At 46.7% G+C, this 25,015-nt stretch overlaps 1 protein-coding gene across 7 annotated transcripts in view; it reads left to right on the forward strand.

Moving 5' to 3' along the window:
* Positions 1-51: 51 nt before the first annotated feature.
* ZC3H18 (zinc finger CCCH-type containing 18) overlaps positions 52-25,015 on the forward strand; it is a 49,335-nt gene continuing 24,371 nt past the window's right edge. For 4 of the 7 annotated variants that reach the window (XM_074881200.1, XM_074881201.1, XM_074881204.1 and 1 more), the window contains exons 1-10: positions 52-103; positions 762-845; positions 9,052-9,656; positions 12,960-13,044; positions 15,850-15,998; positions 16,315-16,407; positions 17,006-17,163; positions 18,753-18,785; positions 20,389-20,515; positions 22,188-22,486. In XM_074881200.1, coding sequence (XP_074737301.1) covers positions 9,066-9,656; positions 12,960-13,044; positions 15,850-15,998; positions 16,315-16,407; positions 17,006-17,163; positions 18,753-18,785; positions 20,389-20,515; positions 22,188-22,486 — 1,535 coding nt within the window. In that variant the 5' untranslated portion in view covers positions 52-103; positions 762-845; positions 9,052-9,065. The remainder of the gene's footprint in view (positions 104-761; positions 846-9,051; positions 9,657-12,959; positions 13,045-15,849; positions 15,999-16,314; positions 16,408-17,005; positions 17,164-18,752; positions 18,786-20,388; positions 20,516-22,187; positions 22,487-25,015) is intronic. The other 3 variants (XM_074881202.1, XM_074881203.1, XM_074881205.1) reach the window with 3 other exon arrangements.

Genomic DNA, 25,015 nt, shown 5'->3' on the forward strand with positions numbered 1-25,015 from the left:
CCCCCCCCCCCCCTTCCCCTTCCCCGCGCTTCCCCCCGGCCCGGCCTGACCAACCCGCCGCCCAGAGCCGGCCCGGCCCTGCCCGCCGCGCCCGCCCGCCCAGGTGAGCCGCTGCCCGCACGGCCGCGCTCGGGCGGGCGCCGGCTGCGGCCTAGCGCCGGCGACGGGGCGGGGGGGGGGGGGGGGGGGGGGGGCGGAACCGGGGAGGGGGGGGAACGGCCTAGGTGGGGGATGTTGGGAAGCGGGAGCACCCGCCGGGAGGGGAGCCCTCAGTGGGGGTGTTGGGAGGGGAGGGGCGGCCCTTGCTGCGAAGGAAAGGGGGACGAGCCCCAGTTTGGGGAAAAGGGGTCTGGCGGGGGGGCAAGCGACAATTGGAGGCGATGGGGGGGCGGCAGCCCCGGTGTGGGCCGGGGGGGTGGGTAGCCCTGCGGGAGCGGGTTGGGATGGGGGTGGTACTTGGGGTGGGGAGTCCTTAGTGTGCGGGGGGATTTGGGGAGGGCCGCTCCGTTTGGTGGGGGTGCAGCCTTGCTTTGGGGGGGGGTCATAAGGGGGGAGAGCCCCAGCTAGATGGGGGGATGGTGGGGAAGGGAAGGGGGCGGCACTGGTTTTGGAGGGGGACTTAGTTTTGGGTGGGTGGGTGTTATGGGAGGGGGGTAGTTCAACTGGGGGTGATGGGGGGGCCACCTGCCTCTTGGAGGGTAGTGCTGGGGTCTGGTCGAACCCCAGCAGTACAGGCAGCTCTGACTGTCCTCCCTCCCCAGGCAGGTGGGAACAGGGAGAGCCCCAGCAGCCTCAGCCCAGGGGGCACAGCAGAAGGACCTCAGCCTGGCAGGAGGCCCTGTGAGGTAAGGGAGGTGTGGGGGGAGCTGGGGGCCGGGAGAAGGGCCGGCAACCCACAGAAGCACCAGCTACACATGGGGGTCTGTTCTGCAACGGGTGGGTGGGTACATCCCCCGTGGGGATCCTTCCTGTGACGGATGGATGGGTAGGTCACTCGTGTAATGCTGGTTTGTGTTGTCCGCCCAGCACAGCAGGAGCTGTGAGGTGCTCCCTGCTCAGAGCTGCCGTGGCCTTTGCAAGTGCTGCAACACGTAGCTGCTGCAGGTGGTTTAAATTCCCTCTGTGAGTCGGCTCACTCAGCAGGGTTCTCTCTTCTCAGAGCTGGCATTTTGGCATCCACGCTAATAATGTTTTCTTTTCCTGCCATTGGTAGCTCAGCTTTTCTGAAAAAACTGTTACTGGGGCTGCTTTGGCTGTGGCAAGAGCAGCACCTGCAAGGTGTGAATTCTTTCTCCTGTCCTTCCTAAGGTTTGCGTAGATTAAGGAAAAGGGTCGCAGTGTAATCAAGACAACTCTTTGCAAGACTTCATTCTGAGCAAAGTTAGACTCTCGAGTGTGATTATTCATGAATCCTACAGAATACAGGAGCAATTGTACTTGTTTTCTGTCATGGGACCGTGGTGCCGATAATTCAAAATTAGCATTTGCCAGCAGAGAGCTGCAGGAAGAGCCATGTGTACTCCAGCAATAGGAAAATCAGTTCCACTGTGAAAACAAACTCCAGCTGCCTACAGCGCCGTTCCTCTTCAGGTTTTGGTCCCAAAGTCTGCCTGACAGAAAGCGGTGGTTAACATTCTGAATCGGAGCTCTCTGAGCTCTTTTTTAAAAATCAGTTTGCTGAAAATGACTGTCGACAAGCAGTTCTCTTAAATTAAGGCTGAAAAGTGGCTCAGTTTTCTGAATTAAAAGCTTCCCTGACAGCTGCTAGGTAATTGAAGTTTGCTATGCATCTTCAAAGTCAGTGCTTCTCTAAGGATGGCAGATAAGCATATATTTTGGTTAATTAACTTGTTAACGAACAGAGTTTCATTCAAAGCAAAGGACTGGGTGCTTTGCTTTTTTTTTCTACACGTGATGCTCCTTCCCTGGCTCACCAGGCATTTTATTTCATTCTCCTGTTGTTGCTGCTCTTCCATGTTTTTTTTCCCCATTGTGGTTCCTGCCCTTCGTTTCTGTTTTGCTTCTGTTTTCCAGTTCTTTGTTCCCTAAATCTTTTTGTGCTGTGTTTCTCTTCTCACCTGTCCTGTCAGCCCTATTTGCCATTCATTCTCCTCAACTCACTCATAGTTCTTCACCCAGCCCCGTGGCTGCTCTTAGACCATGCTCCAGAATTTTTCTGATCTGCATTTGGTTTTCATCTACCTGATTAATGAAAATGTTTTGATTTTCCATCAAGCTGTTTGGCTTTAGAAAGTGGAGTTTGGTTTTTTTTCCTCATTCTACTGCAAAGATTTCTGCCTGAAGGAAAGAAGTTCCTTGCTTCTTTCCTTTGCCCCATGACCACCCCGGGAGCTGTGAGGTCTCTGCCTGGGGGGTACAGACGTTGGGTATGTGCTTGGTTCTCACCATCTGACTGACAATTTGTAGGATTTCAAGATCGAAGCTGATGGCTCTGTCAGGCTCCAGCTTTCTACAGGGTACTCAGTGCCTTCCTGCTACCGGAGGCGCTGGAAGCGTTTGAGCTGTTGGTTCCCCTACTATATTCAAGGTGTATTCCTTGTTCACTTGGAAAAAGCTTTCTGTGGCGCCATATAAAGGCTCAGCCTTGCAGGGAGGAATTTAATGAATGGAAATATTGCTTGCCAGGAGTATTTTTAACTTGATGGCTGTTTCAAATCCCCTCTTAACTCACAGCTTTATCCTATAGGTGCTGCTCTGGGTTAGAGTAAGCTGCAATCCTTTTCCTACTAGCTCCAGTTCATCTGCTCCCAAGACACTCCCTGCAGCAGCGAGTCAGTTGTACACAAACCTTAACTTTGTCGGCTTAATTGAAGATGCTGCTCAAACTTTTTGTGAGTTCTAACTGAAAACAGCACAGCACAGAGCGATAAGAAACAGAATTTGAGCCTCCTGCCAGCCATAGGCACTGCTGAGACCCACAGAGTCAGAATGTCTGTCTGTGAAACAGCGCACTGCCTTGGAGTAGTGTCCAAGGTACACATGTGACCACAGGCTAAAACCTGGTTTTGTACCTTTTGATGCGGTTCGTTTAACAGAGAGTAGAAGTTGGGCTTGATCTTGCAAACAGACCTGCTGCTAAGAATTCCAGTGCTCTGACTCATCTCCCTCTTGCCTTGGGCAAATCACCTAAGAAAAGTGTAAGGTTAAAAATATTATTTAAAAGGTACCCTGGGATTACTTGGTAATATTGAAGTTGAGTTTTAAAAAGCAACTTAAGTAGCGAAGGGCTTTTCTCTTACTGCATTTAGTGCTGTGTCAAGGCTTCTTAATCTCAATGTTGTCTTTTAAGTTAAAAAAAAAAAGTCTTGGATATTGTTAAGCTTTGGAGAAAATATATTATAATGTGACTGAAGTAGAGGTATTTAAATTTCCCTAATGCTTCCTCAATGGACAGTGCCTTTTTACTTGTGTGAGGGGGCGAGGGGGGAATTTGTGTAATTCTAAATGTTTTCCAGTAAGCCTATGACACTTAAGTGGGAATAAGATGGGCCCCTTTGTTGTTTCATCCAAGTCCTTGCAGGTGAGGACAGCCATGTGAAGTTCCACCATAGGCAAGCCATGAAACACTGACAAAGTTAAGGCATAGTTAATGCTTCATTCCCTAATTTGAAAAATTCCAGAGCTCAGTCTGTGAAACTCCAGCGCTGCCCTCCTGTTGCATATGTATTGTGTAACTAAAAGCTTCGCTTTTCAGCCAGACCTGACTCTGTGCGCAGCGGCCGTCTCGGAGGCCGGTCAGGGCTGTGTGCTGAAGGCACGCACTGTCTGCGCCTCTTCCAGCGGCCTCTGCGCGTCCAGGGAGAGGGACTGCAGGGAGAGAAGCGGGTTTGTGCCGGAGAAAGCTGCGGATCCTTGCGGCCGAACATCCCCTGGGACACCAGGGTGTTCTCGCCTTTCTCATCCTGCTCCTGGATGCTAGGCGTGGCTTTTCAGAGCGCTTTCCCTCATTTCTAGACACCCGCTGACCAAAGGGCCAAACTTCGGTTTGCACAAACTGGCGGGTGTTCTCAGTTGTAGCTGAGCACAGTGGGGTTCTGCGTGGGGTGCTGAGCACGATGCAGAGGTGCTGCTGCTCAAAACCGGATGAGAAAACCCCAGGCCTCTTATTTAGGGGATTTCTTGTATTTTGGGTAGACTGTCTCTAATCCTGCTGGCTCGCAGCGCTGGCGGGAACATTGCAAGCCAACAGGAACTGGCTGAGGGCATGAGGATCCAAAACGAGCAGCTGGAGGGAAAGTCTTGCTCGACCTGAGCGGTGTCTGTGGGGACAGCGAGTGCCATCTGGCTCCCACCTGGGAGGATGCCATGTGCTTGCTGCAGGTGGGATGGCTGAGAAGTGGAGCTGCCAAATCCTCAATTTCTTTCCTGAGAATGTGTTAGCTGCTTTTAAGGGGCTCTCAGCTCGATGAGGCCCACACAAGTGATTCTAGAGTCAGCAAAAGACACGCTTTTCACTGAAAATGCACCCTACTATGGCATTTGCTCCGAAGCTTCTCGATGGAAAGGCTCTGCCAACTCATTTAGCCTGGCAAAGTGAGGGTTTTGTAAGCCTCGTCTGAAATGCTGAGTGACCTGTTCTGAACTAGTCCACTTCAGACACACAGAAAATGAAAATTTGACACACTTTGAGTAAATGAAGTCAGTTTTGTAATAAAAGGGCTTGTGCAGCTTTGACCAAAAGCAACTTGCCTGACCTGCCTGTAATTTTAAAGATACCTCTGAAGATAAAACACTAAGTGAGAAGTATTACTATATACCTGGTTCTTGCCCCATCATCCTAAGCTTCAAGTCAAACAATCTTATCTGTAGGTTAGGAGTTAATTTTTTGCTTTTATAACTGTTTTTTTTGTAACTGGTTTTGAAGACAGTAAGAAACTGGCTTGGTTTTAAGGCACAAAAATTCCAAACTTATGATGAGGAATGAAACCTGTGGATTTCTCCTCTACCACTTAGGTCAGTGTTGCTCCATTTGAAATCTGTGTAGTTATTTTTCTTAGGTTTTCCTGGTATTTGTCTGCATGTGTAAACAAAGGAGAATGGAAAAAAAAAAAGACAAACCAAATAAACAAAAAGAGGACCCCCCTCAAAAAAACCTTGCAAGATTCCAGAGATTTGGGATAAACTGTGATTTGCAGATTTTTCAGATGCAGCACTTGGGGCACGCACCTTAAACTGGAGTTAAACTTGTTACCATGCGAAGAATAAATCTCTGTGAGCTTGAAAAGGAAGCTTGAGTGGCTTCAGCAAGTACTCCAGCACTTCTCAAAATTCTTACTGTGGTACTCTTGCCTTTCATAATGTTCGATTATTTCTCTTTTCTACAAACGGCTGACTACAGTAATACTGCCTGGGTTGGTGACAAGGCATCTCCCATCTCGGATCACGCTTCTGCGACGTTGCTGCTGTTGGAGTGCTGCACCTTGTTCCCTCATTTTCCTGGGCTCAGAGCCTTGGGGCTGCATGGGGCTAAGGAGTGGCTGGAGGACACTTTTTTTGTGTTTATCTCCCCTGTTGCAGGAGTTGCTGTGGCAGTGAGTGAGAAAAGCTTAACTTTTGGATGGCTGCTAGAGCAGTATCTTGCCATCATGCAGCAGAAATGCTGTCTGGTCCTGTTCCATCATTAGTCTGACAATTGTCTTCGAATTTCCATCTCCCTCTTTTTTTTTTTTTTTTTCCTGCTTCTGATTTTTACCCTTGCAAATCATGGGTTTGCTTTGGGGCATTTCCATGCAGTTACATGTACGATTGAAGTGGTTTATTGGTTTTGGGGTGTCTTTTCTTACCTACTGGTGAACTTAGAGGAACAGCCCTTGGAGGCTGACAGAACTGTGGCTCTGGCTGAAATATTTCAGGAGCTATAAGTGCCTCTGTGCCCGTGCAGGGGAGGCACTGGGGAGGATGTAAGGCCAGTTGCTGAAGGGAAACTTGCTGTTACTTCAATCCAGGGAAATACACACCAAAACCACACTGCCTGGATTTTGTGAACCCTTCTCAACTGGGCTGTCATTTATTGTGTTTCTTATAATTTCTGCCGATGGGAATTGGTAGAAAATTATTGTAACTGGCGGATGCACTGGATTTTTAGAATAGCTATAATAGCTGTTGGTGGAGGTGAATATTTTATACTTATCACCTTAGCTGGCAGTGAGAACGCATTCATTCTATCTTGCTTTCCCCCGTCCCTCTGAAGGTCTCGACGTCGAATGCAGAAAGGCATCTAGTTCACTTAAACGCTTCTTCTGTGATGCTGCTTATTTGCACAAAATCAGAAAACAAATTTCCTGAATGCATCTGCACTTGACAGCTTTTATATTTCTACTGGCCTCTTAAGGCTGACCTTTCAGATGTAATACGCTAAGTTGTCCTTACATGGACGCAAAGTGTAACTTCTGAGGCACTTAGGCAATTAAAATCGCTGCCATAAACTTGCTCTTAAAGCCTGTAACAATTTGTGCAAGCATTTATGAACTCAGCATCAACCTTTATATACTCAGTAAGAATATAATTTGTTTCAGATTACATCCTGTTTAACTGCCCAGAGCCGCTATCACCAGGAGGCAATTGCTGTCTTTTAATTTGGCTTTTAACTTTTCAGTAAAATCAAAACTTTGGTTATGAGCAAGAGCCAACTTCTTCCAATGTGTGGAAAAATGAGTAGCAGGGTAGGAAGCTCAAAATGTGAGTCTTGTGTTGCTCGGGGCCCCGACGAATGTTTAGATCATCCTCACATTTGTCGATTAGCTGATATCTGTGCAGGGCTTTGAAGACTTGGAAGTAGAGCATAGTTGTTAAGTACCAGCATATAGACTCGTATTCCTTCTGGGAATGTGTTTCATTGTATTTTATTTTAGCTCCTTCTCTGCAGACCTCCCATAGTATAACGAGCAGCATTTTCTCCAGTGTGACTTTCATCTTGAGACTTTGCTGCAAATACCAGCTAATAATGTCTTCACTAGGGGTGAAGGCAGGAGATGTTATCTCAGTGATGACAGTACAGCTGACAGTGTACAAGACACAAATACAACAGCCCCGGTCCTGGCAAGTTTATGAAGAAGCAGACAAGTAGCGCGGGTAACAAAGTTGTCACACCTTCCTGATTTCCAGGCATGGGTTCCTAACACACGGAAGAGCTGCTGCACGTTCCCTGTGCTTACCCTCCTGCTGCATTTCAGCACCGAGATCCCCACTTCTGTCATTACCAAAACGTTTTGGGTGTCAGCTGCTGTGAAGGCTTGGACTTGCTTTGGTCGTGTTCACGGCGCGTGGCAGTCAGCTGGGATGCCGTGGCTTGGCGTGTCTTCTGCCTGTCTGTTCTTGCTCTTTGGTGGTAAATGACGATGTTTACTATGCAGAACCAGTCGGAGGAGCTGAGAAAAGTGACGGGCTGGGTCAGGAAAAGGTGAAGTAGCGCAGAGCTGCCTAGTGTTAATAACTTACTTCACAAAGGATTGCTGGATGTGTTTAAAGAAGCTACCAGAGTCTTGTCTTTGTAGCATTTCTGCTCCAAGGGTCTTAAAAACAACAGGTAAAAATCTGGTAATTTATGCCATGTTTTGTTGCACAGGCAGTACGTGTGCTTGCAGGGAGGCTGTAGCTAGGAGCAGCTGAAGTAAAACATGATGCATATTAAGATGAAATCCTGTTGATTTGTAACCCTGTGGCTTTTCTTTAGCCCTAAATATGCTTCTGCAAGCTTTGGGTTTGTCTCTAGCTTTTCATTTCTGTCTGATGGCTGCCCAGGCTTGCTCCTGTACAGGCCTTTGGGTCTGGAGAAGGAGGTGGCATATACTGAAATGGTGAATTTAGTCCCCTCTAAATGTGCCACCTTGAGAGGAGCCGATGCCTCTGTTGAACTGTTTGACCAGAAAACTGGGGTGGGTGCTTTGAGCATTGGCCGCCTTGGTGCTGGAAAACCTGCCAAGACACCTTTCTCAGCTTGGGCCCTTCTGAGGCAGCCGAGCACTGTTGGTTATTGCTGAGGGGGGTGAGGAAGGAGTTGCTGTTGTTGTTTATAGGGCTAAGGACATGCTGCAGCAAGAGACCACAGCTGAAGGGTAAGAGTTTTCAATCACCAAGAGCTTTCGTCTAGATATGAACCAGTAATCTTCCCAGTAAGAGACAGCTCAACCAGTTCCTTGGGCCAGACGGTTCTTCTGTAATTCCTGGGATTTTTGTTTTCTGGATGTATGGGTTGGGGTTGTTTTCCTGCTTTACGTCTTGTCCCTTTCTGTTGCATTTATTATGCTTATTCTAAGCAGACATCTATTTTTTTTAACTTATTCCTACCAAGCACATGTTCATACTGAGCTTCTAGCAAAAGTGCATGATGCTGACAGTTATGAAGTTGATCTGCTGCTGCTTTGAAGGAATTTTGAATTTTTGCTGTATAAAGCGGGTGGAGATTAGATAGCAATGCATGCGCTGTCTAAATTAAACCTGATTAAAAATCCAAGAGTTTTCATGGATATGTACTGTCCTTGCTTTCATCTCTATTCTGAATGCAGTGTAACAAGTACTGTAAATATATAGGCTGTTTTTCCAGAATTGGTGTGAGTTGTGCTCCTGTGCCTCTTCTTCAGGAGTCCGTGCGGTTTGCGGCGCCATGCACTTAGAGTTAGAAAATACTCCTGAAAACCTGGCCCTGTGTTCTGAAGTTCACTCGCTTCTTCACAGAAGAAATACCACTGCTGATGGTGCCTGGGGTGGGGGCTACCTTGGGGTTTCTAATGGTGATTTGGTGGGCGTGCTTGTGCAGCCTCACCTGTTAGAGCTTGTAGATGAAATTCCAACCCCGAGCTCCGTCGTTGTGTGTGAAGGGTAGCACACTCTTACCTAGTCTGGGGCAATATTGGAATCAGTTCTTTATGCAGTTTAAACTCCGTATTTTCTTTTTGAAGGTACTATGGTAAACGATGTTCATGAATTCGAGCAACGTTTTCTTCTTTAGGAGGTAAAATACAAGAGCACAAAGTCTGCAAGGTGAACCTGTCTTGATTCCCCATAACAAGTGTTGTTTTTTACCCTCTGCAGACTACTGGGTACTGATGGACGTTTCCGACAGCCCTGAGCGAAACCCCTGCTCTCCTGATGAAGAGGACCAGCAGCTTTCCGATGACGAAGTCCTGAAGGAGAGCGGTTCAGACCGGGAACTTGATGGAGAGGGTGGGCAAGGCAGCGTCCTGGGAGAGGAGGAGGAGGATGCAGCCAGAGGACTGAGTCACGGTGAAGAGGAGAACCACTCGGATGAAGAGGACCGCTTAAGCGAAACCAAGTCTCAGGAGTCTGACACCAATGAGCAGAGCGGGGAGCTGAAGAGCCCTCCGCCTCGCAAAGGAGAGGAGGAAGACAGGACAAATGACCTTGGTGATGAAGCATCCTCTGTCACCCGTGAACTAGATGAGCATGAGTTGGACTATGATGAGGAAGTTCCTGAGGAACCAAGTGCTGCTGCTGCAGAGGAGGATGGTGAGAAAGCTGCTGGTGAGGATGATGAGGAAGAGGAGAAAGGAGATGATGCCCATGAAGATGAGAAAAAATCCAGCAGTAAAAGTGACGATGAAAAGGATGGCCAGGATCCCCTCAAGGAGAAGAAGAAAGAAGAAGACGATGGAGAAATTGATGATGGAGAAATTGATGTAAGTACGAGCTGGTCTGAGGTGGGCAGTCCTGCAGGGACTGGTGTTTCAGAACTGTTTGGCTCTTAGACTGCTGTGCCATCCTTCTCTGACACGAATATCTGTTAGCTGCGTCCCCAGTGTGCAAGTAACGCACTTTTCCTTTGGAGGTAAGGCCACGCTACGCACCAGGTCCTAAACTCAGTGGCGAGGACGTCTACTGCCACATTCTTTGTGCTGAATATTGTCAGAATATTATTGTCACAAATAAGCTTTGCTCCCAGTGAGTATGGAAGGGCTCCAGTGCTTTAAGAAACTATTCTGCCTTAACTCTCAGAGGACTTTTGAATGATGCTGACAGCAAATTACTTAGCGATGGATTAAGCGTTTGTCTCGTCAGTCTAGGTTGAGAGGCTGGTGCTGCAGAGTGGCTGCCATGCTCGAGGCATCAGGTGTGTGTGGGAAGCCCGTGGCCCTGAGCTGTTTGTTGGGCTCTACCAGCCTCTGGGTGCGTGGAAGAGGAACGGAAAGTGCTGGGCTTTCCGGAAAGTCTCTAACCAGGCAGCCCCTGCACGTGGTTTGGGTGGTGTGTTCAGGGATGTGCAGTCCCAGTAGCTACTGATTCACAGCTGAGAACAAGTGCAGCTATTTAGAAAAATCAAAAACTGGGTTTGTTTGCATTTGTAATTAGGGCAAATAGCGCTGTTTATCCATGTTTGTCTTAGGTAGGAAGCACCTCAGTACAGAAATTGTATTTAATATAGCTTAATACCAGTTTCCCTCTTGCAGGCAGAAGAAAACAGGACAAAGTGATTCTAGCAGTAGAGTAGAAACCCTCCTGTGGGTTCCTGGTCTGGTGGACACCTTACCTGATTCCAAATAGCAGGAGTGAAATGTAGAGAAATGGCACCTGACAGGCTCTGCTCCTCCCTGTCCGTGCTAAAAGTGCTCCTGCACAGCGAGACTGGGTTGGGGCAGTGTTGTGAGAACATCCTGGTGACCAGGCAAGGAAGCATTGGGCTGGGGATGGGGTCACTGGTGTGGCTTCGCAGCCGAGGAGGGGAAGGTTCAGACGTGGGAGATGGTGCTGCCTTCCAGTCCCTGGTGCTGTGTGGCTGACCTGGCCACATGCTCGGGAAGCTCTCAGAGCCTTGCTGGGAGAGATCCTCCTCCGTCTTTATTGAAGAGTGGTATATTGTGTATTTTTTATTCTAATGGTGCTTTGACAAGTTCTGTTGCTTCAAAAAAGGTGACGTTATTTTTCTTCTTCGTGCCCATGCCGGCAGGTGATTTTGTTAAACGCGTATTTCCCAAAAGTTTGGTGTATTTCTGATTCAGTTGGAAGGAATTTCAGTATGTTGTGGGAGAGTCCAGGCAGGGGAGAAAAAAAAAATTCCTGGAGTCCTGACTCCATGCCTGCTTCTTGATTAAAATATGAATGCTTTCCTTTAGAGTCTAAGGCATTCTTGGGAGCGCTCTCCTTACAAAGCACAAGATGAATCTGTACTCTGGTTTTCATACATTAACTCATAACAGGGTTCCCAGCTGCCTGATTCCAAGGAGACCTCACAGAAATAAATACTTTCCCTTTTGTTCAAGTACAGCATTTGCAAAGACTTCACACAGTTCTTTTGAAAGAAGCAGAGTTGAGCTGGTTATACCATTCACGCGTCATTGAATGCCATCCCCAGCTTTGGGGGAGACTGTTAAATCTCAGCGTTTTATTCTGTTTTCAGAGTTCTGTTTTGGAGGGGGGAGAATATTAACGCAAATTTTAATTTGAATATATATGTGTAGCCTTGAAAATCTGCTCTTGTTCAGGAGAGCTCTCCCTGTATTGCCCTCAGAGGAATGCAGCAGAAGAGGCTGTTAACCCATCTCTCCGTACATCCTTTGTTTAGCTACAGCCAAACGATGGTTTTTCCTCCTTTCCAGCTGCTGAGTTGATCAAAGTACATAACTTTCCTAATCTTTTCCATGTAGACAACTGCTGTCGCTGCCACAGCGTTGCTGCGATGGCCACGCAAAGGGAAGACCTCCACCAAATGCTCCCTCTTCAGATGGGTTTCCTAAGCTGAATTCTGTGGGGTGAAATGGAGGCAGACCCAGGGAAGGCCAGGGCTGCCTTGCAGGATAAATAGCTCATTTCTTTGCCAGATAACTCTTAACAACTCTGGTTGCTTATGCCCTTGCCTTCTGCATCGCCACCTCTTTTTAGCTCCTTTTGACTTTTCAGATGCAGTCTAATAAAGCCAGGGAAGGTTTTTTTTTTAATCCCTGGAGAACAAAGGCAAAGGCTGGTACTTTAAAGTTTCAGCAGCTTTCTTCTGGAGGTGTTTCATGACTGTTATTTCATGCTCATCCCCTGTGGTTCTTCTTTGGAGAAGAGCAACCTTCATCTCCCAGAATTTCTTCCTGGGGCTGCTGTGCCTGGGGATGATGTAGAGTTTTCTCAGAGCTGATTCACAACTCCTGTGTGGAGCTGAGGACTAGAAGGGAAAGTGTCAAGTTGTTGCCATAGAGGACTGGAAGAAATGTGTATGGCTTTTCAGGAAAAAAAAACCCACTTGTGTGCAAGATTGCTGCCCAGCATTGTGGGGAAGCATTTTATAATTAGTTATTGTCTTAGCAGTCATCCTTCAGAACTTGATGTAGAGGTGTGCAGTGTCTGTGCTGGGTTATTGCGTTAACGCAGGGATACCGCTATGTATTTTAAATCAATGAATAGAAGGAATTGACTTGAGCTAAGCAGGGATGACGTGAGTGCTGAGCAGGGGACGGGTCAGTGTAAGGGCTCTGAAGGGTAGTGGTATTATCCACGCCAGTGGAGCCACGGTAGCTGTTGGTGTGCGAGGCGCTGTGAGCCTGCGGGAAGGAAAAGTAACACGATTGAGCTCATTTGCCTCCAAAGAGCACAAAGCTGCCTCTGCCTCGCACATATTACCAGCTAAAAGTGCACAGCCAGCTTCATTCAGCGGAGGTGTAAGAGCTTAATCCACTGTACTGTTGATTTTGGGCCTTCAAGCATATATCAGGTAAAACGATGCAGCTTGAAACCTTGATCTGTGGTGTGGCACCAAACTGTCCGAAACACCTGAAGGGTTTTGCAGTCACCTTTGAAACACTTGAAGTTGATGCATCTTCCTGTTTGTAGCAACACATTGCAAAGATGCTCCGGGGTATTTATTGTAACTGTATATTACTTTTCTCTTGCGTTTTGCTCCAGGGTGCGTTTTCAGTGACTGATATTTGACCATATTGTGAAATGTCAAGTCGCTGTGGAAAATGCACCATGTGAAATGTCAGCTTGTCTGTCTGTTCCAGGATGATGACTTGGAAGAAGGAGAAGTTAAAGACCCCAGTGACAGAAAAGTGAGGCCACGTCCCACCTGCCGATTCTTCATGAAAGGTAATGACATGCTGTAATGGTGGAAGAAAGCCAAAGATGCTGTAATTTTTCTTGTTTGGTTTTGTACCCGTTAAGCTGCTGTTTACATGATAAACTGTGCCTCGGGCATCCTCAGTATCACCTTTCTGTTCCTTGGTGGCCAGATGCTGAATTTACATAGAGCCAATATGCAGAAATTGCTTTGCCTGAAGTGTGGTGAGCCCAGTAGAAGCAAATGAAGGAAAACTTGCTAGTGTTTTTAAAACAGCGTGGAATAAAACTGCTTGGGCTGATTTAACAATCAACTATTGCTTAGAAGAAAGCAAAAATGGCAAATACTCGTTATTTCTTATCAAGCTGATGCCTTGCCAAAATGTAGTTGTTTCTTGCAATCCCATATCCATCTCGCTTCCCCAGTTATTAAAAGGCATTTGCTGAGATTTTTAACTTGAAAATAGGGCTAGAAATACTTTCTCTATAAGAAATATTGATGTGACATGGTGTTGGTATCCGCTGAGCCGCGGCAGCCCCTGCAAACGTGTCTGTGGAGCAGGCTCCTGCGTTGCCTGCGCAGTGGTGTCGGGTGTTGGCACCTCAAGTGTAGTTGTTTTCACAAGCAACCCAGAAACCCCCAGCAAGGCAACGTGCTTGAGGGGTGACATTGGGACCGGACAGGGTGAGATGTGCCGGTGGCCAGTACTTCCACTGGGCTGCGGAAATGGTCAGCTGGAATAATCCTCATGTCAATAGAAGCTTTTTCTTCAAGCTGGAAGATTTCTCCACACTGTATCAGATTTCTGAAATATGATTGGGGATTGTCAGCCTCAGTTGGAAGGAATGGGAGTAGGAAATCATAAAATGTATTTCTTACTGCAAATGAGACCTAAGATTTGAAACTTTTAAGTCTAGCCAATTGGGTTTTTTTGGTAATTCTTCTTAATAAGACATTCCCCAAAGTTTGTGCAACTGCACAACAGCTATCTTAGACTGTCCTGCTTTTTTTTTTTAGTGTAGAGAGTAGGTTTTATAAAAGTTTTCTTATTTAAACTGATTATAGCCCCCTTCCACTCCCTTGAGCTTCATCTCACTTAATGTTTGCTCATTTGCTTGCTTTTATTTACAATCACCCTTGAAACAATTCATGAAAATCTGAAATTAAAAGGGTGGAGAACAGGGTGGAGTCTCTTATTCCTTGCGTCAGTGGCGTATGCAACGTAGGGAGCTGCTTAGGTGCTTTCCAGAGACGTGACTATCAGATATTATGCATTTGGCTTCCTGAATGTCTTCCGGTATCAAATTTTCTGCCTGTGCTGACACACGAGCGTGTTGGTGATGATGATGGTGGAACAGGGAAGTCCCTCTGCAAGGAGAGGTGTTTGTTCCTGTATCCTCAGCGTGCTATACGCCTCCGCGCAGCCTGGAAATACTTGCCTGAGTCAAAGTTCAGACTGCAAGATCTCCTGCCGCAGTTGTTTTTCTTTGGTTTGGCCTGGGTTCAGATAACGTTGACACTCGCTCCTGCTACCCCCGAAAGGCTTTATTGCCACCAGGGAGACCAGGTGCTGCTCACGTGGGACCTTGAAGACATTCAGATTTTTGTCCTTGCTGTGTCTGAGGAGCGCTCAGGTGGCTGCATCTGTCCAGTGGCACGAATGACTAGCTTGCAAAGCCTTCCAGTGAAGTAGCTTGATGTGTAGCCACCCTGAGATACGTAGCAGGGCCTCTTGTCAGGGTAATCGCTCCTCTTGACACCTCCATGTTTGTGTGGGTGTCTGGCAGCCCCTACACCCGGTGCTCAGGCATCGAAAAGGATGCGTCGTTCCCTGAGCCGCTGTGCGAAGGGATTTGTGCTCTTGTTATGTTTAACAGTACAAAAGCATCCCGTGTTACCTCTGACCGAGAACGCACCAGCTCGTGGTTAACCTGGGACGGACAAGGAGCATTTCCAGGGGCCCAGGTGTGGTGTGAATTTTGGACACGTTGCCCTGCCAGCCGAGATCAGGGGTTGCTCCCTGGGCCACAGCACTGTTAACTGCTCCGCTGCCTCTGAAGTCAACGTGCTAACGCCCAAGCTAGCACAGAATTAGTGGTGACTTTGTGATGGAGGTGTCTGCTGGGAAATCTGCAAAATGTCTGTTGCCTGATGTTGAGTGAATTGTCGGAAGGAAAAAAAAAATGGGTTTAGTTTCTAAGGCAAGCTAAATTAAAGTTGGGAATTAGCTTTGTATCCTGTTAGACACCCCTGAGTGTTGCCATCTCTTTGGGGATGGTACCTGAAGCTAATGAGCAGCTTCAGATTCATCTGCTGCCCTCCATAGTGATGTCTCCTTTCCTGCTTTGTGCTGGCAAGCCTGCGGAGTTGGTTGGTGAGAAAACCTTTGATGTGCTTTGTGCCTCACCAGAGAGCTGTTTGTTTTGAATGCGCTGTGATGCTTTCTTTGCTGTCAGTTTATATTCATACTTTTCTGTAAAAGGTAGAGCTCCTAACCTGAGGTGTTTGTCATTAATAAGACTTGAAGAGCTCACAGGCTTATTACTGCATTTGCTTAATGGTGTGTATGCATCCACCCTCCCTTCTCCCCACCGTAATAAGGTTCTTGTACGTTCATCCACCTGTGACTGGATCTATTTGTCCTCTCTGGGAAGGTGGGGGGTGGCGAGTGTCTTTCTGTGTGTATGAAAACAGGTCAATCTTGACAAAAGTTGGAGAGAAGAAAAATCATATATCTCAAACAGCATTATTCCTTGCTGGGTTTTAGTAGTTTTGGGGCTGAACAAATGCTTGCTGTAGGCATACAGGGGTCTAACACAACTGTATTTCCACAGGTCACTGTACTTGGGGCATGAACTGTCGATTTATTCACCCTGGCGTGAATGATAAAGGAAACTACTCCTTGATCTCCAAGCCTGAGCCCTTCTCCCCGAATGGCGCTCCTCCCATCGGCCCTCACCCACTGATGCCAGCCAACCCTTGGGTACGGACATCATTTCTGTGAACTTACGGCTTCTGCACATAGCTTTTGTCTCCTGCTCTAGGAGAAGTGAAGATTTTTCTTTGAGCTAATACTCCAGCAACATTCAATACATCGGTTGGATATGTGATTTTTAAAAGATAGTCTTAAAGTTGCTAGTAGAGGGGAATAATTTCCCACGTGTGTCCCAGATTATGTCCTGCTGGTACATCTCTGGAGTATCTGGAGGTACTCCGGGGTGACTGGTTACAACCATGAGTTTGCTGCTTAAAACTAATGTCAAGTGTCTGTCTCCTTCCTCTTCTCACCTTTCTAACAGGGAGGGCCTGTCGTTGATGAAATCTTACCTCCACCCCCTCCAGACCCTCCAACAGAAAGTGCCTGGGAGAGAGGCCTCCGGCATGCTAAAGAGGTAAATGCCATCCTCAGGACGTGTGCTGACTGTCTCCACAACCCACCAGCCTGTTTCATCGGGAGCAGGATGCTAGAAGAGCTCTTTTTGGAGCATGAAGTGTCTTGTTCTTTCTAAGGAGCCTTCCTTTTGCCTTTTAACCTATTAACTGTGTCTTGTTGTATATCACAGTTGTTATACAGTCAAGAGGAGCTGACATCCAGGTTTGTTTTTTTTCTGTTAACATGAGGTCGGGGGAGTTTGTGGCCCTGAAGTCAAGCCCTCCCCAAAGCAAAACTTTTTAAGCTGATCCAGTTTCCCTTATTTTGGTACCTGTGTCTCTAGCACGTGTAGGATCCGTGTGTCTGATCATTGCATAAAATGGGGTCAGCATGTGTGAAACTTCCATTGCCTGTCTGCTGCTGTTCTGACTGATGGAATAGTGAATTACACTTTCTATGTTGAGAAAAGTCCAGTGTCCTACACACTGATGAGACTAGGGCAGAAAAGGGTGATTTAGCTGAAGGGCAGGTTTCTCCCAAGTGAAGAATTTTTAATACTGCAATTTCTCTGTGCCTCAGAAATGTTCTCTCTTTACAACGTTTTTATGTTATGGCAGGTATTAAAAAAGGCAACTATGAGAAAAGAACAGGAGCCTGACTTTGAGGAGAAGAGGTTCACTGTGACTATTGGAGAAGACGAGCGTGAATTTGACAAAGAAAACGAGTTTTTCCGCGACTGGAATTACCGCATCACCAGAGACGTCAGGGATCCAGCGTAAGATGCAGTCTTGGTTTTGCTACGTGGAATAGATGGGTGGGAAACGTAGTGCAGTATGGCAGTCTTCAGTTAGCTTGTTCGTCCAAATTGGAGGAATGCTCACTTCAGGAAGTGGAAACAACTCTTATTAAGCAGTATGTGCACCAGTTAAAAATTTGAGCTGCTTCTGCTCACTCTGGTTCAACACTACCTTCCTTTACAGTCATCTTTAAACCTTTCTGCTAGTCCCTCAAGGACACTAACTAGTTGTGCATTGCCGACCTCACGCCAGTGCATCCTTCCAACTTTTTTTCCTCTTGTTTTTCTTATTCCAACCCATGAGAGTTTTAAAATGTTAAAGCTGGGGCTGCAAGTTGTAGTGTGCTTGATGTCCAGGAGCTTCAGGGCAGCGGTTGTACTGTCTCAACCAGCTGAGTGTTTATTTGCAAAGGCATTGGCCCAGCAGCTTGTATTAACAAACCCCTTGACCAGTCCCAAATAAACCATTGAGTAAGATACTGGTCAGAAAGCAAACCTGTTAGCTGCCAGGGTGTAGCCTGGGCCAGACCAAGCGCCCTAAACTTAAGTGTTTAGCTGATTGGATTTTTAAGGAGGTAAAACATAAAATGTTGGAGATCTCAGACGCACTCCTGTCATGACTGAGAGCGGGCAGAAGAAGTTGCAAGGATGAATCAGTCAGCTCTGGGAAGCTTCCTTAGTAGTTTTCAAGCCAAGAAATAGAATGGAAAAAATTTTTTGAGAGGCTTGTATTCTGCAGGAATACAGGTGAATCTCTTGCTCCTACATCTGCTGTTTTTCCTACACGTACAGGTTATGGAACTATTTCCACTCACAGAGAAAGTGTTTGCAAGGCTTGGTTCTGTCTATTTTAGAGTGAATGAATTGCAAAAAAACCTCTGAAAAGGAGTAAGAAGTAGGTTAAGTTTTTGTTCAGTAGTCTTTGATTTCCTCTGGAGTGCACTTCCATTCCCCATTTTAAAAAAGAAGCTATGTACTCAGTTCTGCAGCCTGAAACAAAACAGTTGCCCCATATTAATTTTTTTCCTGGGTAGAAATCGGTCTGTATCTTGGTCTTCTGTTCCTTGGAGAAGGCTTCCAGTTGCACCTGGGACATGTCACCAGTGCTCTGTGGGTTGACTATACAGTACCTTTATTTTATGACTGTATATGAGCATCAGCGTTCTGGTTGTTTTATGCCACTGCCTCACTGATGTAAGACTTGTTGTGTTAGGTACAGGACTTTGTTTTTTCATATAGAAAAGAAAAACGTGTATTGCATGTAGCCAGTGTTAAACAGAAGTAATCAAACAAATGGAATTCCGGAAAATTCAAGTGCCTTTATGTATAAGCAGACTGTGGCATTAAAATATCTTCGTTGTGTGTAAAGGCAAAAGTTATGAAGCTGCTGCTGTAAACGCTAGAAAATGGTGTTTTTTCTCACACACACACACAGATTGACACCTTGCAGCAAACTAACCGCTGGTGGTGCAGCTGGGATGTTAATAAATGCTTTCAGGACTGTCTTGTGACATGTGAAGATGTCTAAATAGTTCATGAATCCCTTTTTCTTTTTTGAAAAACTATAGGGAGGTGGACATCAAAGAAAACATTAACTATGGGTAAGCAGGTCTTTGATTCCAGTACTGTTGCAACTGTAAGAAAATATTCCTTTTCCTTTCTCTATTGCACTTCTGAAAACTTCCTAGGCCACAGACCACTGTCCCATCAGGTGTGGTGGGCCGTTTATTAACTGAATGGATGTACTTGATTTTTTGGGTGATACCAACTAGTCGCCTGAGGATTTAAGCACTGAGTTATCTAAATGCACAGCAGTGATGCTTGTTTAAATGAATAAAAAGTCTACAAATGTTATAGGAAGGGAATGGGGAGATTTGGACTTGAGGCGGGGTTCAAAAGTAAAGCGTTTCCTTTTTTGGTGTAGCTTGAGATTTTTTTTGTCTCTCTTTGAATACCTGATGTCGCTGAATCCAGACTGTTGTCTGGTTGGCATCGGGAGTTTGTTGCTGAATTAAGCATCCATATTCAAGATTTCCTGGTACTCTTTCCCATGGCTTATTGTTTCAGACAAAAATAGAGATCTTTAACCATGTAAAAGCACTGAAAGAAGGACAGGTAGCCACTTGACTTGCAGGGCAGCAACATCTTAGCCTGTTTTAGATAATTTGGCACTTTGTAAAATGTAAAAGCTGGCCCTGTATTCCTCTTACTTACAAGTCAGAGTCTCATTACAGATAATCTGGAAGTTGGGAGCACTTGCTTTATAATCTTAGTTCTGCCACTGACTCCTCTGTGGCCCTGGAAGTTTCTTGTTTCCTGTACCCACCTCCTCGTCTTTACAAGGGATCTGATATTTTCACTCCAGGTGGCTGGCAGGGATTGGATATTGTGGAGTATATGAATTAAAAACATCACATAATGTTAACAGAATATCACCAAATGGAGGAAACATTGCAGATCTAAGGAGGGTGGGGTTTAAATCCTTTTCCTCCTCAAAAGTAATCGTGGTTTTGCAGTTGAGCAGGGTGTGCCATGTGCTTGCTGGTTCCTTTGTGTGTTGGAGGGCCGTTACCTGTTTTCCACTGGAGAATATCAGCCGTGGATGTGGTTCCCTTCAGCGCGTGGAGTGACTCCAGGCGTGGGGGCAGAGTGTTGCTGGCCTGCCCCCGAAGCACAGCTTCTCCCAGGGGAAAGCTCAGCAACAGCTCCGTGTCCTGGGCTCGTGGCACTGGGATGCACCCATCACCTCCGGTGGCTGGGGAGTGGGAGCTCCCCACCCTTTCCACTTCAGATGTGAGGGTGCTTGAGATGAGCTGTGTGTGCATGGACAGAAAACCCAGCTCTAAATCAATGAGGCAAAACATGCTCCGTGACATTTGCATACATTGGAAGGGGCTATAAAAAGCAATTGGTGTTTCTGCATTTTTACCACATTGATTTGAAGGCTGAATTCGGTTCCTAGTGTTTCTTTTCATGTGTTTATCAAGAAAGGTTTGTGCTTTTCTCTGATAAGCTTCACTTAAGGCTGTTTCTGTCTGTTTGGGGTATGTAGAAAATAAACCACTTTGTACGGTCATACTCTGTGGAACATTTTAATTTTTCTGTCAGTGCACAGTGACTAAGACCTGACCTAGAATACGTAGTGTTTCTGTATGGCAACAAGGTGATATTTCCCTTTCTAACCTTCCCTGTTTTTCATTGTAGGCTTGATCCCTATACAGATCCCTATTATGACTATGAAATAGAACGGTTCTGGCGTGGTGGGCAGTATGAGAATTTCAGGGTTCAGTATACAGACCCAGATCCATACCGTAACTACAGAGTAAGTAAGGTAATACCCCTTTCCGCGCTTTTCCTTTCCACTTTCTTCCGGGTACTTCTGGTGGTTGTCACATTTCCAGTGCGGTGGTTGAAATGGGATTTTTCACGTACATTCAAGATGCTTAATCTTACAGATAGTTAAATCTAGACTTAATTAGCGTGCAGAACACGCTCTAGATGCAGGAGGCTGTTCTGTTGCAGCGTGATGAAGGCAAAAGCGTGTCCCAGATGGGAAGGTGGTTCCTCTGTCTGTGCGCTGGCCGCTCCTCTGCGTACCAGGCAGTTGCGTGGTGCTTACGGCCGCATCTGCAGCCCTTCGTGGAAATGTTGGAGAGGCGAGGGAGTTTCCAGGAAATAAACCGACTGAGGATTGGTTTGCTTGTTAGTTATTGGGACAGACGGAAAGGATTAGATTTGGACAGGCGTGCTTTGTGTACAGACGGAGGCTCTGGCGTGACTGTCCACCACTGGTGGAGTTGCACATTACTTGATTGAGTCAGACGAGGAAAGCACCCAGCAAGCTGCTGAAATCCCAGATGCAGCTGCTCGGCGTTGCACTGCTGTAAGGTGCAGAGCTCAGTGAAAATAAGGCTGTGAACCACAGAATCACAGAATCATCTCGGTTGGGAAAGACCTTGAAGCTCCTCTAGTCCAACCATGAACCTCACCCTTACCGTTCTCAGCTCCACCAGATCCCTCAGCGGTGGGTCAGCCCAACTCTTCAACCCCTCCAGGGATGGGGACTCCCCCCCTGCCCTGGGCAGCCCATTCCAACGCCCAACAACCCCTTCTGCAAAGAAATCCTTCCTAAGAGCCAGTCTGACCCTGCCCTGGCGCAGCTTGAGGCCATTCCCTCTTGTCCTGGCGCTGGTTCCTTGGCTCAAGAGACTCATCCCCCCTCTCTGCACCCTCCTGTCAGGGAGTTGGAGAGGGCCAGGAGGTCTCCCCTCAGCCTCCTCTTCTCCAGACTAAACCCCCCCAGTTCCCTCAGCCACTCCCCATCAGACCTGTGCTCCAGACCCTGCACCAGCTCCGTTGCCCTTCTCTGGACACGCTTGAGTCATTCAATGGCCTTTTTGGAGTGAGGGGCCCAAAACTGAACCCTTTCCCTCCACTTCCTTTTGCCCTCATGCAAACTGTTGTGCCTCGAGAGTAGCAGCAAAAATAATAAATCCTGCTCAGTGGGGAGCTTTTGAGTGATATTCATCACATCCTTTAAAAAGTTGCTTTCCTTTTGCTGTAAGACCATGCTGTTCTACAGAAGCAGAGCACAAACAGGAGCCTGTCCTTGCTGTTGTTGCGTACGACGCACCATCAATTTTTTTCATAGTGCTTGTTTGTAAAGTTAATTAGCTTGTTAGAAACATGATTAGCAATGAGAGTAAATACTTCTAAACATCAATATGTTTATTTAATAAACATAAGCCAAATTAATCTTTTGACTGTTGCCTTTGAAAATTATAACTGTGATGAATATGATGCAGTGTTTTGTTCCTTACGACTTTCTGCCTTCTCAGCAAACAGTGATGACCAGCAAGTGGCAGATTATTTATCTCAATACTTGGCTCTAACATGGGAGGGTGCACGTAATTGCTCGCGGTCCAAGACTTTGAAACCTTGCTGCCTGCTTTGTTAGGAGATGTTACCCCGGAGTGACCATGATTTCTCTTTTCTTTTTAAAGGAAAGAGAGCGAGAACGGGAAAGGGAAAGAGAGAACAGACAACGAGAAAGGGAGCGCGAGAGGGAGCGAGAACGGGAGCGAGAGCGGCGCCAGCGGGAGCGAGAACGAGAAAGGGAACGGGAGCGTGACAAGGAGCGCCAGCGGCGGAAAGAAGAGTGGGAACGCGAGAGAGAACGCGTGAAGAGAGATGAAAAAGACAGGCAGCACAGGGACCGGGACAGGGACCGAGACCGGGACAGGGACAGGGAACGCGAAAAGGAGAAAGAAAAACCAAAGCCTCGGTCCCCGCTGCTACCGAGGTAAGCGTTTTCTGGAATCCAGACTCGACGTTTTAGTTGATGTTGTTTTAGCTGTGAGTCCCAAACCAGGCTCACGCTGGTGGGAGTGGAGAAGATGATCCCCATTGTCCACAAGTCTTGAGCAAAGCGGTGGTGTCAAGGGGAAGGCAGCGCTTTAGATGAGCTTGGCTGGCCACTAAGTGGAGCTAAAACATCAGTAAGAACCGAGTATGCATAGCCTGACTCTGAAAAGGGGAGAGCATCTCTCCTGTGGGTGTGGAGATGTTCAGCTTGTCCCTGTTCCCTTGAGGCTAGAGTACGTCTCGGGCGGCTGGTTGAGTCCCCAGTGTGGAGAGAGTCCTGCAGATGGTGGCGACTCCCTTTGAGGCCTTGACAAATGTCCTTTGAACAAGGATCGGGGCTGGTTTGGGAGTTTGTGGCTAGCAAAAGTACCTGGAGATTTATTAAGTGAAACTCCTAAAAGATTCTAGAAAAGGTAAAGGGATTGTGTGCCTTGAAGTGAGTCTCTGCTAGGTGTTACGGTGGAATTGTGGTGTGGAGTCAGGTTTCTTCCTTCTGCCTGTTTTTTCTGAAAATCCTGCTTCTGACCTGTGTGAAAGAAAACTGAACCAGACAGAGGAAAAGTCTAGGAATTTCAAAAGTGAATCCTATTTTGGTTTTCTGTCAGTTATTTAAGTACTGTGGCTTACCAGCATACTGTGTATTAGGCATATTTGTAAAGCACTGTATAAATACCACAGCTGAATATAGAACTTATAGGAAGTTCTAATGTCACAATGTCTTTTGGTTCAGAATCGGAGAAAAGTATCAAATTTCCTGCTGAAGGGCATCTCCAGGAAAGCAGTGTCATGTCTTGGCAACTAGTGGCAGATGGAGTCTTCTGACAGTGTGTTGAGGAACCTGTGGACACACAAGTGTGTCTACATGGGTGGTGGGGCAAAGAGGGGGGTGCAGGGAAGCTGTGTTTCCCAAAACATAGAGGAGCTTCTCCTTCTGCCTGATGTCTGTGGTGTTTCTTGACTGCTAGAGGAAGGTGTAAAACATCATGAACATGAGGAAAAGTGTATTTTAATGAAGAACAGGGCTAAGAAGGCCTGGAACGAGGAGCCATGTAGAATTGTGTGGTTTCAGGTGGGAGCAGGGTTTAGTCTTGAGTCTGACCCAGAATTTTTATTTGTATTACTGAAATGAAAGCTGATTTTTGATAATGAGCCTTTTTTCCAAGAGGAAGTCACAGTTTCAGAACAGTTTGAAGGTGCCTTGTGAGCGCTTCAGTGCAGTAGCAGTGTCAGAGTGGTTATAGGAATACATTTAATTACACGCTACGTTTAATTATAATCTTCACTTACAACCATAATTTGTGCACCTTAATTACCACATTTGCTGTTGGTTTGTGCTCATGTTGGGTTAGCGATGGAAGTGATCTTGCTCTCCAGAACCATGTGATGAAGATGACGAGGATGATGAAAGTGATGTCAGCTGATTGACAGCTCAGGCTGTTAGTCATTAACAGTCACTGGGATCACTGCACGCAAGGCTGAGGCTGCTGCTTGCTCCTTCCCCTGACGCGGGTGGGCATGGCTTTGTGGGAGAGCTCTCGCTATTGGAGCTGCCCAAGATTTACTGGGTAGGAGCAGTGGCTGTATTCACCAATCTTAAATCCATCTTGCCCCGTGTAACCATCTGTGTGAGCCCAGAGATGGGATTTACGGTGTTTGTGATGTTCTGCTTTGTGGATACAAGTTCCCTGCTTCCCTCCTGTGCCCCTCTCTGACATAAACACCTCTTAAAGGAGCTGTGGGTGCCTCTTGGATCTCCAAAACAGGCTTGGTAAATTAAAAATAGTCTTTGATACGCCTCTTTCCTTTTTTAAAGTCCACTATTCTTTCTAGAAGTGGTTCATAGAGAATCTACTATTGGAGGTGTGCTCAGCCTTGTCCCATAACGCAAGCACTGAGAGCTGGGAGAGAGGGGCACAAGCAGAAGGTTTGCTTTTGGCCTCGTTTGTGCGGGGCTTTAAAAGCTGGTCGCAAGAAATGTTTGTAATTTTTGTGTTGAACAGGGAGCTAGTGCTGAGTGGAAAGCTTTTAAATCTCCCCAAAAAAAAAAATCTTAGCTCAGCACCTACACACGGTATCTTCTCTTAGGGAGTGGAATTACTGAGAGTACTGACCAGTAAACCTGAAAGCCCTGTGTTGTTGCAGGTGGCTCTCCAAGAACTCTTACTGGGACTTCGGTTCCCACTGTTGAAACCCATGTCAACACGAGCACCCTTTCTACAGCCTTTACAGGTGTATGGGTGTTTGCAGAGAAAATAAAACCACGGAAATAAGTTTTGAAAAAGCTTCTTAACAAAGTGAAAGCATAATTCGATTTTTTTTTTTTTTTTCCCCTTGGAGAAGACATCCCTCATTCAGCCGTTTGTGTTTGCCTACGCTACATTCCCCAGAAGCCTCTGTCACGCTCACGCTGTGACTTGGCTCCGGGCAGTGCCGTTTTGTCCCACGTAACCTTTTTGACAGGCTCCAA

Source organism: Strix uralensis, chromosome 12 (genome assembly GCF_047716275.1).
Source record: "Strix uralensis isolate ZFMK-TIS-50842 chromosome 12, bStrUra1, whole genome shotgun sequence".
In the NCBI taxonomy this organism is placed as follows: domain Eukaryota; kingdom Metazoa; phylum Chordata; class Aves; order Strigiformes; family Strigidae; genus Strix; species Strix uralensis.